Below are 17,503 nucleotides of genomic sequence, written 5' to 3'. Positions count from 1 at the left end.
GTTTGCATTTTTAAATGGTTCTGCAGAAAGCAGCGGCAGCGTGATGGTGTCATCAGGTCCAGTCTGACGTTACAATAGAATGTGCATCGCGTTGATCAGCAGTGGATCTGGGGGACGGAACGTTGGGTCAGGGGTCACCTCTCATCCCTAACGTTGCTCTCATCAGGCTAAATGGGAGTCTTGGTACTTCAAGCTCAAACAACTTCACGAAATAGAAAAAGTCAGCTAATGTACCGAGCTCTTCCCAAAGTGAAGCCAGTCCAACACCAGAACCTGTTCTCAGCAACACAGACCCTCTGCCGTTGTCCACCTCACACACGTTTGCTCTGTTGCATCTGTATCGTGCCACGCAGACCACACCATTATTTTCACAGACAGTGACAATGTTTGTTCAGTCCACACAAAAAAAACATTGACACACTACAAACTAAACTGTTTTAACATGAACTAATAACTTTAGGAAATATATATCATCTTATATGTTTTCATAGAAAAGATGTTGTCCTGTCATTCGTTTACTATATCAACTTGAAAAACGTCAAACATAAAAATAATAAATGCAAAAATAACTGCCCCCCGTGCGGATGGAAGCCAGTTAATTTCTTTGTTGTCAAACTCAGTGTTGCATAGCAACCGGGATGTTGTGGCGTTGCTGACAGCCTTGGACTCGCCGCTCCCCACGCCCTTATATGGGCGTCGCGTTTCAAAGGCTAGGAGCGCGTCATAATCAGCATCATGTTCATCTGTAGATGAATTAAAGGCTAGCGTTTGTCTCTGTCCAACCACTGGTCAGTCTGTGTGGACACATTCACCGCATCAACAAGTGTTTCTGTTTTGCTCTTAGTTTTCTCCAGGTCGTGGTTTGAGATATGATCCAATCAAGTTTCTTACGGTTTCCCAGAGACGGATGTGAATATTGACTTGGACTCATACAGCCCACAGTGGACATGTCTGTTATTTCATCCTGAGCTTCAGAGGATAATTGTCCGTCTCTCTCCTCCTTCTTTCTCGTTGGCCGTCTGTCTTTCTGTTTACAGCTGCCGACTGCACATGAATGTTTAATGTGTTTGGCCCCGAGCAGCGCGGTGTCACCGGATCATTACCGCCGCGTCAGAACCGGTCACGTCCATCACTTGAAGTTACAGTGAAGCTAATCCATTAGAAGCAGGTTTTACAGTACGACTCCACGTTCAGGAGCCGTGTGACGTTACAGTCGTTACAGTGCGCAGGCGTCTTGGAGCTCCGCAGGGACACAGTTCAGTGCCCTGCAGCTATTTCTTTCTAATTAACATTCACAGTCCAATTGCAGTGTTGACCTGTTATTGCGTCAAGGAGTTTGAAACACCAGCTCTAAAACCATCATTGTGTTATAATCCTCTCGTCTCTACCAGAATGCAGGTGATTATTTAATAAATTAATGAGTTACTGAATAATAAATAATACTCCAGGTGTATGACAAGCCCTTTAATGTCAGTATGACAGCACAGTGGAAACAGGATTACAACTGTGTGCACACCTTTGTGTTTGTGTGAGGAGCCACACACACACACACACACACACACACACACACACACACACACACACACACACACACACACACACACACACACACACACACACACACACACACACACACACACACACACTTTCAACTCTTAAGTTCATTTCTGAGTCTGAAACAAAATCTTCTTGAAGGCTCTCCTGAAGTCGCGGTTAAAAATAGTGTATATGATGGGGTTCAGGCAGCTGTTGCAGTATCCGATCCAGAAAAACAGGTCAAAGAGTGTGTCGGGGATTGTACAGTTCTCTCTGCAGAGAGCGTGGAGGCTGTAAGTGAAGAAGAACGGGAACCAGCAGAGGACAAACACTCCCATCACCACCGCCAGGACAAAAGTGAAGCGCTTCTCCCTCATCTGAGCCACTTTGTTTTTGGAGAGCGACATCTGCCTACTGCGAAGCGGCACTGGTGAGGGCAGGAGGAAGTGCTGGGAACTCTGGTCGGAGGACGCCCATGATATGGAGGCACAGGAAGGGGGAGGAAGAGGCGGCTTCAGCCGGAAGGCTGCTCCGTCCGCATCCTTCCCCTCCTCCGTTCTCCCCCTCATTCTCGCTCTCCGAGGGAAGAAGGAGGAGGGCGTTTTCGCCTCAGCCTCAGCCTCGCCGCTCCGCTCCTCTAAGGCAATGTCGTCCAGCTCTCTCTTCTGGTGGCTGCTGTCGGTGTTGGGGGAGCTGTGCTGGCTGGCGGGCCGCGGGCTCTCCAGCTCGTACCGTGAGTTGCTGCAGCTGACGCCCTTCCTCTGGCAGGTCCGGGCGGAGCCCACGAAGCAGGTCTCCGACTGCGACGGCTGCCGCTCCATTACATTCTTTGCCACGAACACAGTTGATGCGCGCTGCTTGGCAACGCGGTAGATCTTACAGTAAACGAGTATCATGATGACGCCGGGGGCGAAGAAGGACACCAGGCAGGACGACAGGATGTACCACGTCTGGTTGTTGAGGAGACACTCCTGCGTCTGCGTGCCGTTGCCGTCCTCCGTCTCCAAATCCTCCTCCTTGTGGGTCATGAGGAGCGGTGGGGAGGAGATGACGATGGATATGAGCCACACGATGCTGATCATGGCTTTTATCCGCCGGGGCGTCCGCTTGCGGTTGTAGCTGACGGCTTTGGTGACAGACCAGTAGCGGTCGAGGCTGATGGCGCAGAGGTGGACGATGGAGGAAGTGCAGAACAAGACGTCCAGAGCCAGGTAGAAGGAGCACCACGTTGAGCCAAAGTACCAATAGCCCATCACCTGGAGAGAGGAGGAGCCAAGATGTGTTTAATCACCCATAAGCATCAATAATGACCCAAAGAAGACTCATTTTAGACCTCAAAAAAGTCATTCAATGCGTCACTCCTGCCACGCTGGCTGGCTTTAGAGAGCAGGAACATCTCACCGTGCCTTCGCCCCTGTGGCTGCGTATCAGCCTCAAAATTATTCAAGCTACCAATCTTTTCCAGAGCCCAAGAAGAATATCCATCAAATTCCTCGACAGCCTGTGTTTCGTTTGTCTACAGAGAAAGGTCCAAGATTTAGCTCCCGATCACCACCCCCACCACCACTTGCCTGATATCAGGTGATAGGGAAGTAAATATTGTCCGTTCACATCTGCAGTGCAGTTGCTTGGTTACAAATCATTTGAATTATGCTGCATTAGCTTTTCTGGTGAACATTATGTTCTTCGTTGAATTTATGGTTGTGCTCCTAAGATCAGAAAAAGGCAGATAAGGAAATAATTATCTTTTAGTGCTGTTCCGAAGTGATTAAAAAGTGAATGGGTGAGTTGGTTGACTAACAAAAGATAAATTAACAGCTTTAATCATTAATTCATCCGTGTCTTGTTTACTTTATAATGTTCCTTTTAAATTAAAATTATAGACAGTTCTTTATGAATAATTATGTAAATAAAGCCTGATAAATCATTGGGAAGCAGATGATGAGCAAGGACATAAATACACCAATTCAAACTTTGACCTAATTACAACGCTAGATGAAGAGTCATCAGGATGGGGAGACGCACCTCAACTGATGTTGTCCAACAGCTGATGAAACATTTCAACAATAAACACAAGCTCGAATGTGCTGCTAGTAATCGAGTTCAGGGGACCACCAACGTGATCAGGATTATCCTCTAGGGACCACAACTGTCTGTTCCACGTTTCAATAAAATATATAAAAGTAGACGTAAGATTAGCAGCTGAGGAAACACAGGGACAAAGCAGCAGGCCGGCATTACGAGGTGCCGAGTGGGGAAATGCCACAAACCTCGGGGAGGAAAACGTATCATTAATTTATCTCCGCTCACGCAGTGGTTTATGTGAACAGAAATCACAAATAATATATCAAGGACATTTATCTGTGTATGGTTATGGGAGAGAATAGCTACAGGGAGAAACTATTTCCAGCAATCGATGAACATCTCTTTCACTCCCCTCCTAAATAGCAGAAGCCCACGTCACCTATGCTCTGTTCATACTGGAGTCGGGACAAAACTCTCATTGACTGTGAATTCTGACTCATTTCTGAGGCCAATGATGTGTGAGTTCCCCTTGGTGAACAGAGCTACAGACATGTCAACAAACTGCTGGCTGAGTGGTTATGAATGTGATGCTGCACACAAACTAGATGGAATATTAACAATTTAGAAAACACAAATAGCATGCTGTAGTACAGTGTGCATCCTCACCTCGTTGGCCAGTGAGAAGGGGATGACCAGCGTCGCCACCAGTATGTCTGCTGAAGCCAAGGACACCAGGAAGAGGTTCTGAGGTGCCTTCAGGGCTCGGCTGGTGAACACGGCCACCACCACCAGCACGTTACCCACCAGAGTCCCCAGGATAATGACTGTAACCACCAGCACGATGAACACCGACGCCACCTGCGAGTGAGGAGGCAGAGGAGGAGACCTCGAGGACGGCGCTTGGCTGACGTTCTCCGAGGAGGTGTTCGGTGGTAGCGATGCCGGCATTGTGGCCAGCACGGGGGTGAATACATCCAGGTCCATGCTTAAATTATGATCCACATTCTTAGGCTCCAGTGTATTCGCTGCAGGTTGAGTGCTTTTCTGTGAGTCGGTGAGACAGTAATAACAAAAAGAAGCAACTGAAAGAATCTGCTACAAAAAAGAAGGAAAACATCAAATAATAGATGTACTGATAACAAATGGGCCAATTATCTCTTTAAATACTGTACATAATTACATCCCACTCTAGGTCCATGTCACAATTCAAACAATGAAGGAGCTTCTAGAGCAATGTCCACCCAGTATTTTGCATTTAATTGTATACTGGGAGTCTTACATCATCATCTGCTACTTGACAGAATAGTACAAATAAAAGTCTCACGGTTCATGTGCTACAGTCTGTGAAACGAAAGAAACAGTTACATGGTTTTAAAAAGTCGTACCTGTTAAAATGTCTGAGCCCAGACGTTGGCATTCTGTATCAAACCTGCAACACTGTCCCACTTATTTCCAATGAGCTGCGAAGAAAGAGAGAAAAAAAAAAGCTCCATGCGCTTACTGGAGCAAGGACAGAAACCCTATTTGGAATGCATGATACCCTCATACTGCTGCACTCCGAAAAAGATCAATCTGGCAGAAAAAAGGACGGAAAAGTGGAGAAGGAACGACTGAAAATGTGACTGAATGGAATGGACACATATGAAAGAAGAGGGATGAAGAGGAGGGGGAGGAAGTGATGCTCAAAAAGAAGGAAAAAGAAAAACAATGAGGCAAGAGAAAGCCAAACAGAGGTCCTCACTTTTAAGCGAGTCGTTGCCGTGCTGAGTGACACTGCTGCTGCTGCTGCTGCTGCTGCTGATCAGTGATCCTCTGCTGCTGGAACAGAGAGGAGGAGGAGGAGGAGGAGGAGGAGAGAGACTAATAGAGAGGACACATGAAAGAAAAGAGTAAAAGATGCATGGAGAGGAGAGGGGGACAGATGTTTGAGGGAGAGGACGAGTGGGATTTGAGAGTGCAGAAAAGGTCAGGGAATGAGGAAGGGGAGAGATGAAGGAGGGACAGTGCACAGGAAAGAAAGTGGGAGGACAAGCAGGAGAGGGGAAGGGGAGGGGGTACAGAGAGGAGGATAGGTGAGAGAAATGATGATAGAAGAGAGGAGGGGAAGCAAAACAGGACAATAAGGGAGAGGAAAAGGAAATGAACTGAGCAAAAGTAAAGTAAAAGGAGAGGCACATATTATAGATTTGATAGAGGAAAAGGGAGGAGACCGACAAGAAACAGGGGGAAAGGGAGGAGGAGCAAAAAAAGAAAAGAAGGAAGCAATGATGAAAAGAAGGGAAGGGAAACAAATGAAACCTACAGGAGAGGCTGAGCTGAAAGTAAATACTGTAGGAGAGAACAAGAAAATCATGTTAGAATAATGTTAGAATAAGAGAAGAAGGAATGGAAAGAGTAGAAGGTGGATGATGAGAGGATGAAACCAGAAAGGATGAGAGCAGAGAAAATGGATCTGCAAAGATGAGCAAGAGACATCAAGACAGGAAAGAGAGGATCCATATTTGGAAAAAGAAAAGAGGAGGAGAAAATAGAAGAAATTCAATGACAGATGAGAGGAAGGTACTCGAAAGAAAAGGAAGGAGGTGAGAGTGGGACGAAGAAAGAAAGGATGACACTGATGGAGGAAAAGTGTAGAAAGAGAATACGAGGAGAAGGAGATACTAAAGCAGAGGGAAGGAAGGAAGGAGAGAGTAAAGGAAACAAGGAGAGGAAAGAAGGAGGAATGAATGTGCAGAGAAATATTTGGAAAAAAAACGAGATGAGTTGAAAGCAGCGGGAAGGAAATGTACAAAGAGGAGGAGAATGAGAAGAGACAAAAACACGATGGGAGAAGATTAGAAAGAGAAGCTGCACTCCAGTGAGGAGAGGAAAGGAGAAGAAAGGGGAGGAGGCGAGATGAGGAGATTAGGAAGAGGAGAGAAAAGGGGAGATGGGAGAGGGAGGTGCAGCGCTGACAGGAGCCAGAGGAGGAGGCAAATGAAAGAAAGCGGATGCAGAATATTTAGCTGTAGATGTGTCAACTTTTGAGTGGTCATCAATCAATTCCCATTTACTGAGCAATAAGTGAAGAGAGTGAGGAAGCCTCGCTTTAATCACTCCCCGATGCTCTTAATTTAGCTGCCTGGCACTGAATGATGACATGTAGGCAGCTCCAGCACCATCCGCCCGCAGCATGGTTTCATTCCTGAACGCAGCCCACCAGCAGCGGCGTGACGCTCGCACGCTCGCTCACGCGCGCTCGCCTTTTGTCTGAGCTCCGTGAGCAGACGCGCCGTTACGTTGGACATGACACCGTCCATGACACGTGCTCCCATGATGCCACAGCTCGAGGTCGCACTCGCCGCCGCCGTGGATCCACATCAGCAAACTTCCCCGGGGAGCGTTTACACCTGCCAGGTTTCCAGGCTAAAGAGGGGCTGGAGGTCAGTGGGGGGGGGGCATCCAGGCCGCCGGGCGCTAATGAGCCGCTCCCTAACGTGATTAAGACCACAGAGGATGCGTCCTCCCAGAAGCCTCTTGAACCAATGCAGCCTGACACTGAAGCGCTGCGGCCCACATCAGCGTTTGGCACCGGCTCTGAGCAGCATATGGAAACCCAGCGTGCAGCATAATAAAGAGCCACCAACCAGTCGGCTCCTTTAGCCACAGCAACAGCAGCTGATCCGCTCCACCACCTGGAGCAGAGCAAACACTGGACCAGCACCGGCGCCACGTTCTACGTTTTACAGCAAATCTGCTCGTAAACACTAAACAGGGAACGTTACTGAAACAGGAGGGAACGCTGCATTTGATGGAGACTGTTATGGATGAGAGACTGAGTCATTATGGATGTACAGACGATTGCGTATTAGTGCTGTCAGCTCATAGCTGAATTCATTTATAGCAACAGTGGCGGTAGAATAAAGTGTGCCTTCACAGCTGTTGACACACACTGACCCTATTATGGCGAATGTGTTAGCGGACAAATCCTTGCAGTGGCTACACATTCACTCATTTGGACCCTACGTCTGACCTCCCAATCAATCCTAATTAAATATTTATTTGTATTCTATTTTAGTTGCCATCGACTCCTGAGGGAAATATGTGGCTAATTGCTAAAAGATCCAGTGTGTTTATCATCTGCCGTGCAACAGTGGAGTTGGTTTCATTCTAGTTGTTAATGCAGAAGATTTAGATGTGACGAAGCTGAATGAACCCTGAGCTAAAAAAGCTTCAAACGCATTGATTAGCTTCAAACGCGTTGGCTCTCAAAAGCGAATATTGGCAGGATTTCGCCTTGGTTCAGTCTACTTCAGCTAACGTGTTGCTAGCTGTCATCAGACAAAGGGAAGGACCGAGCTTCCCTGTTGTGAGCAGGTTGCATCAGTCTCAGGCGCAGACACAGGACGAGTGTTTAAGGCTTCAGGGATGGAGCTTGTTTGCTGTGGCCATTCGTTCGTCTGTGGGTAATAAACCTTTACAGAAGAAAACAAGGATCAACATTTGGAAATGCAAACACTCACTTCTGCTTCAAACAGCCTCCCTGGCTTATGACCACACACCAAAGTCATGTTTTTGACTGGGAGCCTTTAACAGATTTCGACCTTGATGCAATGACTCATAAGCAGCTTCTCAGACATTTTGGCCTTAAGTTATAGAGAAATTCAACATTTTTAGAGGAAAAAAGTCATTTTTTTTATCAAACTCTATTGTGTTTTCTTTTATCCTAAATTCCTGTTCCAACACAGTTTAAACCAAGCTGAAAAATCAATTCAAAGTCAAGTAAAACAATGAAACTCAGATAAGTCGATTTACTTAAGAAATGGCCAAAAGATGTCCAACTAAAAAGATCAACACAACAAAAGCAGGTGGAGGTTGTAACTGGGTCCAAAGCAGCTGTTTTCATAAACATGGCTGCGCGCTGGGACGAGCCGAGACGCTTCAGGGCAGAGTGTGTAAATCAGATGCAACCTTCGCCAAGCTGGCGCTGGGTCTGTGTCAGTGTGGAGTGTCACAGCGGGGGGCGCTGATGATGAAACCCCTGTCTGCGGTGAAGCATTACAGTGGGAAGCCCGTAGCGGGTGCAGCGCTAACTCGCAGCGAAGCTTCACGGAGCCGCTGCAGCGGTTCAGCAAAACAGCCCGAATCCTCGGCGACGGCTGAGCTCACACCCCTCACTTCTAACGGAGGAGCCTGAAGATTGGAGCGATGAGCGTGAAGGCAGAACATACGACCGGTAGATGGGTCAACAGAGGGAAGGGGAGACGGAGACAGCAAAAACAAGCAGCTACACAACGAGACAGGCAAATACAGAAGGAAATGCAGGTATCAGCCTGTGCAATGTGTGACCCCGTATCTCACAAAGCAGGAGAAATCCTCATCTGGCTGGAGGAATGACGCTACCTAAACAATTTAACCGTCTTCAAACATCAATGATAAAGCCAGAGACAGAATACCAGCCACAAAAACCAATTGCCAGCATCTTCAGGTTTTTCTGTCACACACTATGTTCTTTTTAATAAGAAATGTGACACGTGGTCCAGGAACTAGAAAGCACGTTGTACCGTGTGGGTCAGCAGCTCCCAGCGAGCGGCTGCGAGACCTACAGCACTGAGGAGAATGTCTGGCGACCGAAGCGCTTCAGCTGACACACGCTGGTTTCTCTGAATCTGCTGCTGGAAGCTGTGGCTCAGTGTCCGGGCTCATGGACGGGTTATGACAGGACTCCTGGGAACAGACACAAGCCGGTCTGAGTCCAGCACGTCTCGTGGCGAGCTTCAAAAATCATTTGATTCATTTTCATTGTCACTACAACAAAGCAGAAATTGAGGAAACCAGTGCTGCTCGGCTCCTCTGCCTTTAAAAGCAACATGTCAGTGGTTGCGGCTCAGAACACGAGTGAAGAAGCATTCTTCAAATGTTATTTCTTACCTTTTGATACGAATCGACTCAAGTATTTATTGATGGTATTTCAGTCTAACGACAGAGTGGGAGTCCCTACTCTGACTGTTCTCTAACTTGAAACTGTCTGCGTCTGCTTGGCTAGCCCATTATTCTGGTGACCATGTGTAAACTAGAACAGAGTCAGCTGTGTGGGCGTTCGGCCCGTCTTCTGTTCTCCAGTCTCTTCCACCTCCAGGCAACCACTATAGATGGAAGACACTTTGTCAAGTTAAAATATTTCCAGAGTAACTTTACTGGACTGTAGAAGGGATGAGTGTTTTGTTTTCTTACACAGGAAATGTCACTTTTAGGAGTCAGCTACTCAGAATCAGAGAACACTGTGTTCAACAACAACAAATGAAATGTGTTGCTGAAAGGGCTCAAGGACAAGTTCATGCATGCAAATAAAAAGTTAAACAATATAACAAAGGAATCTGATGCGGGACAGCACTTTTATTTACTATGTAGAGAACATTTGGCCAAGTTGCTTCTGGACTCACTGACTTTGGGCTACGTAGGTAAACCGGAGGTTTGGGTCTACACAGAGTCTATCTCCACCGTCTGAGCCACAGAGCAGAGTCCGCTCTCCTCCTCCTCCAACACCAGCAGCTCTCCCACCGTCTGCTGTCCACGGACCACGATGCACTGCTCTGAGCCCTCCGATATCACCACCTCCACCAGCTCCTGCCCGGCTCCTGTGAGTGAGCTGTCTGAGGCGAGGAGCAGAGGGGTAGAGACACGCGTGGACAGATTGTCTGTGACGTACACCACCGTGTGCTGGACACTGCCTGGGGCGTCTCCATCTTGTCCTCCTGTCGTCTCATGGCCTCGAACCTCACTTCCTGCCCACCTCGCCTGCTTCTCTGCTTTTCCCGTCCTCCTGCCCTGCTTTGCTTCACCTTCCTTTTCTCCAGCATTCTTCTTCTTGGGTCTGCCTCTGATTGGCTTTGGATGACTGGAGCTTCCAGTCGCAGGCCCGTGCACGACCTCCTCCTGGCTGCTGTTCACGTCCCCTTGCTGCCCCTCCTCTACCTGGTTTTGACCACCTCCCTCTGTCCTGTGCTGAGACTGGTGTCTCAACAGACTCTGCCTCACAGTGTAGGCAGCGCCACAGTGGCAGACGTACGGCTTCTCCTTCAGGTGAGCAGATTTAACGTGTCTCCTCAGCTTAGTGGCCAAAGTGTAACCTGAGGAAAAACAAGACAACCATAAAACTAAATATGTCAAAATGTAACAGCATTCTGTTTTTCTTTCGGACCGTTATCCCGAGGCTTGTTACTTGTTTTTACCTCCAGTGTGTAGTAAACTGCGATGTGTGTCTGTGGGTCATAATAAAAGTCTACAAAACCAGTTGGACTTTATGAAGCAATGAATTCGTTACACACAAGCTATTGCTGTCTAAAAACCTAATGGAAAAAACCTGATATCAGCTGTTCGTCCGTTCCAATGATGTATGCAGGACGGAACACTGCAGCCCACTGAGTGGGACAAATGAGTTTGGTTGAAAGGGAAACGCTCCCCTCAGTGGCTTCATGCAGCGTTTTCACAGACTCTGGGTTCAGTTTTCATTCTGTTGCAGTTCTGCTTCGTCACCGAATCTAATTTAAGCCAGAACATCCTGAATAGTTCTAGAAGTAAGTAGTAATGACAACTTTATCCTCTTATCCGTTAACATCCAGCAATGTTACACACTTAAATAACACCATGCTAATACTGTATGACCGAATAGTTTATCATTAGACGGGCTTCTATTCATATGTCAGCAACTTTTAAACACATTCTGACATGACAAAAGAACATTTTAATACTTGTTTCCATCCACTAGAATTATGCAAATGTGAAGTATGGGGGTTCGTGTGCCCTGAGGCTCTTGGTAACAGTGCTGCGGTTGCTGAAGGAGTTTGTGAAAGCCTTTGGTGTTTGTTGTGTACCATGCATATACAAGTGAAGGAGCTAATTCCCTCAGCAGGATGCCATCGACCTACAGCAGAAGCAGAGTAAAGAACAAGCTGACATAAAAAGAAGCACTTTGATACACTCTACTAATGATTACACCACAGTGTCCTTGGTTCTGTCTGGTTAAACACAGAGTCATGCTTTCTGTCTCCCTTTTCCCTTGTTTCTCAGTCTTTCTTCATTATAACACATGATTTAACAGCTTACTTGCTATTCTGTTCCAACTCTGGGCAACTATAAGAAGGAGTCTGCTACAAACCTGGTGATTAATAGCATGGCAACATGATAAATTAGAGGACAATTCTTTCCCGTGGACTTTAAAGTAAGCTACAGTACTCTAACCTTTTCCACAGACAGGACAGCAATGCGGCCTTTCTCCAGTGTGTAGCCGTTCATGGGACTTGAGGCTATGTGGGTCCCTCAGCGACCTGCCACAGTAACTGCAGAGGAACCCCCCTCCGGTGTGGGAGAACATGTGGCGGCGCAGTTCCGGCTTCTGGGCGAAGCTCTGATTGCACTCGTCGCAACGATATGGTTTCTCTTTATTGTGGATTCTCAAATGGCACTCGAGGTTCCCTGAGGGGCACAAAAGCAGACAGTCATGCAGACACGCGACAGCCGGGGACTGTGCTGAGGGGGGGGCTGTGGTCGCAGCAGGAAGCAGAGTGGATGCGCCCTCTGCCAATAATGTGTGAAAATTAGCTCTGCTCACAAAATTGATGCTGTCACTTTGACAAATGGAAACACATATTGTAGGAAGCGATCAAAGACGAAGACATGTGATCAGCAGTAAAAGAACAACTGTAGGTGTTAGGTAACTAATCAATGTGGTCTGTGCTTTGTATTTCACAGTCAGCGTCCTGCATAAGCCTTAATTATAACTTCATAATATCACCTAATTACCAACACAGCCTGATTTTCACACTAACGCTTCATAACTAACAACAAACCACCCAGCACAGTTTTAGTGGGGATTAGTGTGATGAACAAAAAAAACCCAACTCTCATTAAGACTGCTGAGCCAAAATAATAACACCTGCCTGTAGAGTCGCATAGCGTTTAGCAACACCTCCAACCACATCACTCCGAAAGATCAAATAAATATGAAACTTAAAAATGCAGAGACATTTTTATTAGATACAAGCAGAAAACATCTGGCCGCGTACGACTCAGAGTCCAGCTCGTACTTAAACTGCATTAATACCGTTTGATATGCACATACTGAAAATGCATGAAGACAGACTTCACGCATTTAAATATGCTTCAGGCTGTGGGTATATGAGTAAACACAAGTTAACTGCATGTCATCACGAGAGACGATTGAAAACAGCCGCTGAAACATCTTGTGCACAGACCAGCCTTGAGCTCGGCTGACAGCTCACTCTGACTTTACCTTTCTGACTGAAACGCTTGCCACAGTGCTGACAGATATGCGGTTTTTCACCCGTGTGCAGCTTCATGTGGTTCCTCAGAGAACCCGAGTTCGCCAGCAGCTTGGCGCAGACTGAGCACTGAACCTGGAAGAGAAATCCAAATGCAAGTGCGTGTTTTTCTACTTTCTTACTAAATACTTAAAGCTCAAAATGTTGTTCAGGGAGAAAAGACAAGAGCAGCATGCAAATTTTAAAACGTTGTGTGGAGAGAAACACGTGGGGTCGAGCATTTAAAGGTCTTGAAAACCTGAAGGGACGTGAACCAGCAGGAACAGTAGTTTGAAAATATCCCAGCATGGGTAACATTAATCAACTTAGCTGATAAATTAAGCATGTAACTACAGAAGGGTAAAAGCAGCTCTACCTTTGGGGGCTGCGTGTAGACTTTCCTGCTGCAGTGAAGGAGCCTGTGGATGCGTAGTGATGGTCGCCGGGCAAAAGCCTTGCCACAGAGCTCACAGGGGTAAGGCCTTTCTCCAGTGTGCAGGACCATGTGCTCCCTCAGGTCCCGCTTCAGCCCGTAGCTCTTCTCACAGTGAGGACAGGAGAAGGGCCGCTCCCCACGGTGGCTCATCTAGATGCGATAGAATTATCATTTGCAGTAATGTGTACTGTTACTACACCTATTACTCCCTGGGATAGGGAAATTGCTTCTCTCAACATGATGGCTCCTCTCCTGAGAATTAAAGGAAAGAAGTTGTACCTCTCACTTTTAGAGCCAATTATTTGTCAAGTGCTATTTTTAATTCCTGCAGGCATGAAGCGATTCAGTTAAAAAACATTTTGGTGTCAGCAACTAATAAAGACGAAGGAGGAACAACGCGGTTCAGAATAATGTGTTACAAGTGAGAGCATGGACCTCAGCTTGTTTCCAGTTTCCATGCAGAGACTAGCAACAGCAATAAATCGCTCCTCCACGGCACCCAGTGCTGCAGTGTTCCACCAATAAAGTGTTCAGACAACAGCAGGGCTGAGCCAAAGATGAGGAGCATAACTCATATTTATTCTTACCTGATGAGCCCGGAAGCTTTCTACAGAGGTGTAATGCTTCCCGCACTCATCACAGGTGAAGGGCTTCGTGTGCGTGTGGATAAAGTGGTGTTTTTTCAAGTGACTGAGCTGGTAGAACCTCTTGCCACAACTGGAACATCTGTAGCGCCTCTCCCGGGTCTCTGGACACCAGGTAAGAGCAGCTGCGGCACACGCTGCGGTGACAGACTCGGCCTGAGGCTGGGATGCGTTCACACAAGCCACGCTTTGGAGGACAGGTTTTGGGCTCCCGGGGGGGTCCAGGACCGGTTCTGTTGTTTGTGCGGGTGGGTCAGGGCGGCCGTGTGGTCGTTTTACCCTGCTGCTCACACTGTGAACCCTTCGTGGTTTAGCCGCTAGGCGAGTGCTACACCGCGCTGTAGTGGCCCCAGAGGGGATGTGGGAGTCTGTTTGTTTGTCTGTAGCACTAGAGTGAGAGCATCTGTCCACAGCTGCCGGGTCCCAGCCTTCACCGCCTCTGTGCCTCACCGCTGTCACATTATTCTTCACGGTGCGACTGTCAGCGCAGTCTTCCTGTCGTCTGTCACTGTTGGGACTTGGCTCACACATGGTTCTCCTGACTTTCCTCCTCTTCCTCGGTGCGGTGGAGCAACTCTTCCTGCTGCCTGTGTGGGGGTTTTGCAGTGGTTGCTCCTGCTCTTCGTCCTTCTGGTTTGTCTCTGGTCTCCGGTTCCCTTTTGTTCCTTGACTGATCGGTATGTTGGCAATAACCTCTGGATCTTTCTGCTTCTCATCTGTCAAATAAAACAAATATTACAGTAAGTGTAGCTGTGTGACAGTTTATCTATAGATAGCAATGATTAAGCATTCAATCAATGTATTAATCAGTCAATGAAGGTGTTAGATGGAACTTTCATCAATTAATTTCTTCATCTCTTTTAGTAATTTTAAAAATGCTTTTAATAATTATATAAGCTCATTCTGTAGTTCAGTACACTACAAGAGCGAGGGCTAATAAATCATAAATAATCACAGCCTGATGCTGCTGACTTTTTTCTACACGAGGATCCGGCTTAATGTTTCAGCAGTGTTCGTGATGGGCTTTTAATACCATTATATATTATTACTTTTTGATTGCCAGAAATGATTCATCTAATGATTGTTTCTCTCCAGCGTTCATGTTATGTTTATTAATTATGAATTAATCTATTATTCCAACAATGGACAGTGAATAATGTTCACTGGGGTCAGTACTGTTCGAATTTTGGCAAACCCTGAACTTCACTGGAGTGAAGCGACTCTCTAGCTCCTCCAGGTGGAAAGTATGGATAAACACAGTTTGGACTAAAGACTGCAACTTGTATAATTATATTATTCAGAGATACAAGTTTTACAAATTTAAATAAATCCACAAAAAGTTCACTCTCTCATCATTGGTTTTTATTTAATTAATGCTGCATTTCTGTGTTTTCAGAACCTAACGTCACTCATTATATTTCTTAATACTGTACGGCCAGTCACAAAATTAGTTCACAGCCCTGACAGAGACATAGGCTCCTCCAGTTTCCCAGTAGTCTGATTTATGGCACAATGCCTGTGCCATAGCTTTTCACTCCATCACTAAGATATAGGTGCTTGTGCTGTTGCTGGGGTGGCTCTGGAACAAAACATCGCCTCCAGAAGTTACACACAGTGTGTATGAGTATAACTAAAGCCTCCTGTATAATAACCTCTGCAGTTACCTGTGCGCAGTGCAGTGGAGCTGTCCTCTGAGCGGGGAACGTCAGGATTCAGATTTTTACCCCCCGTTTCGTCAAGCAGCAGCAGCTCTGTTCCTGGCTGGACGTCTCGACACAACCTCAGACATGCATTCACACACTCACCCATACACACCTCACTACACGTGCACTGCACTGCCACATTCTGCTGGGTTCTGCTTCGTGCTTGACAAGCAAAGCTGACAAAAACACAAATAAATTAAACCAATAAAAGACCGTTTCTAGTGTGTGGCTGGTAAAGTGCAGCATGAAAATGATATTAAAAAAAGGCCAGTAGGAGTCCGAAAGCTCACCCGTTTAGAACTTATTTAGAAAGTACATGAGACAAATAATCATCTTTTCAATTTCTCTTGGTCCATAACACACTGATACTAGAGTTTAGTAGTGAATCTTTTCTAGAGTAGAAAAATAGGCCAGTTTGGAAAGTGGGACACCACAGTGCACACAGCCAGGAGCAGGAGATAACACTGGCACTACACCAGCAACCGGCAGCGGAAGAAGCTGTGAAAATGAAACTACTATTGACATAATGATACCGTAAAACTGAATCATAACATACTGCACAGCTTTATGTTAAATTGTCACTAGCTGACATTTTTAGAGTAAAGGTTTCACTGTTGTGTTTTGTGAGTTTAGTGTACAGTATGATTCCTTTTGTACACACAGCATCTATCTGCTTCTAAGTCTTTACTGTATCCAAACTAAGAGTCTATAAATAGAGGGTGTCACCTTATGTACAGTACAGGCTAACGTTCTATAGAACATATGGCTTTGACTACATCTTACATGAGGTCTAATAACTCAATGATGACTCCATGAAGAGACTAAAGCAGTGTCAGCTTACTTGATCCAAAGAGCCTTTTGAAGTAGAACGTCTTTATTTGCGCCTCTCTCCAGCCTCGCCTACAACACACAGCATCACATTTTAGAGCACAGGATTTCTATTACTGCCAGAGATGAGATGTTTTTCACTCTGAGAAGAGCATTCCGATACATGAATACAATATACATGTTCCATACTGAATATATGCTCATACTTGTGGTTACTATTCATGTCTGATCCACTGCCAATGAATGTGAAATGCTTTGTGGAAATAATAAAGACAGATTCTTTGCTTCCCACAGGGCAGCATTTAATTAAGCTGAAAGGCTCCTCCCGTCTGCAATGGTGACAAACTGGCTTCAAACTAAAGAAGCTAGTGAATGCTGATTATTTTGAAGGACTTAATGATGAGATATCAGCAGTGAGCCGGATGAATACAGGTATATGACTCAGTCCTGCTGGATTGGTACTTGACTGCTGTCTTCTGAACATAGAATTAAATCAGAATTACAGTGCTATGATTTCGTCAAGGCCCTAAAGCACCAACAGTACAAATACAAGTGCATGGAAAACAGGCTGAAGTTCTTTTTTTTATAAGAAAAGCACCTTTGTTGTCGAGTGCTCATTGCTACAGTATGTGTTATTATTATGTATTATGTAACGTGTTCACTAAGAGCCTGGGTTTTCATCATACATCTGGTTCATGCTCCAATGTGATAAGGTTCCTGTACAAGACTAACTTGACTTTTTTGAACCCTGTTCTATTTTGGTTCCCGTAAAAAAATAAGCAAAACCACAGGTACTTAAAAAGAAATCTAATAGCATCTAGAGGAAAACTCTATCCTACAAAGCAGATACCCTAAATGGAGCTGGGGTTACAATCTGTGTCAGAGGACAAACATGACTCACTCTACAATGTCTCCTAAAATGGAGTTTCTATGGAACTAAACTGCACGAATCACAAATGCAATTTGTCTTCATGGAAATGTAATTGCAACCAAATCGTTTTTGTATTCACATAATGAAAAATATGTTAAGAT

General features: G+C 45.9%; 2 protein-coding genes across 7 annotated transcripts in view; both read right to left on the bottom strand.

Annotated features, from left to right (window-relative positions):
* Positions 1-1,449: 1,449 nt before the first annotated feature.
* LOC114852360 (alpha-2Db adrenergic receptor-like) lies at positions 1,450-9,085 on the bottom strand. 2 transcript variants are annotated; one of them, XM_041070125.2, is made up of 4 exons: positions 5,303-9,085; positions 4,947-5,021; positions 4,228-4,605; positions 1,450-2,792 (listed from the first exon to the last, which is right to left on the bottom strand). In XM_041070125.2, exons 3-4 carry the CDS (start codon positions 4,543-4,545, stop codon positions 1,662-1,664), a joined length of 1,449 nt encoding a protein of 482 aa, XP_040926059.1. In that variant the 5' UTR covers positions 4,546-4,605; positions 4,947-5,021; positions 5,303-9,085; the 3' UTR covers positions 1,450-1,661. The 2 variants fall into 2 exon arrangements, with proteins under 2 accessions (XP_040926059.1, XP_029000536.1); XM_029144703.3 differs by having other exon boundaries at positions 4,947-9,085.
* An 831-nt stretch (positions 9,086-9,916) lies between these two features.
* Positions 9,917-17,503, bottom strand: part of LOC114852358 (zinc finger protein 408-like) — a 31,261-nt gene continuing 23,674 nt past the window's right edge. For all 5 annotated transcript variants that reach the window (XM_029144700.3, XM_029144698.3, XM_029144701.3 and 2 more), the window contains 7 exons: positions 16,485-16,543; positions 15,605-15,819; positions 13,884-14,656; positions 13,237-13,446; positions 12,833-12,956; positions 11,782-12,015; positions 9,917-10,670 (listed from right to left, as the gene is read on the bottom strand). In XM_029144700.3, the coding sequence (XP_029000533.1) occupies positions 10,021-10,670; positions 11,782-12,015; positions 12,833-12,956; positions 13,237-13,446; positions 13,884-14,656; positions 15,605-15,819; positions 16,485-16,543 (2,265 nt within the window). In that variant the 3' untranslated portion in view covers positions 9,917-10,020. The remainder of the gene's footprint in view (positions 10,671-11,781; positions 12,016-12,832; positions 12,957-13,236; positions 13,447-13,883; positions 14,657-15,604; positions 15,820-16,484; positions 16,544-17,503) is intronic.

The sequence above is a fragment of the Betta splendens genome, chromosome 3 (genome assembly GCF_900634795.4).
Source record: "Betta splendens chromosome 3, fBetSpl5.4, whole genome shotgun sequence".
Taxonomy (NCBI): Eukaryota; Metazoa; Chordata; class Actinopteri; order Anabantiformes; family Osphronemidae; genus Betta; species Betta splendens.
This window is presented reverse-complemented; position numbering and strand designations above follow the sequence as displayed.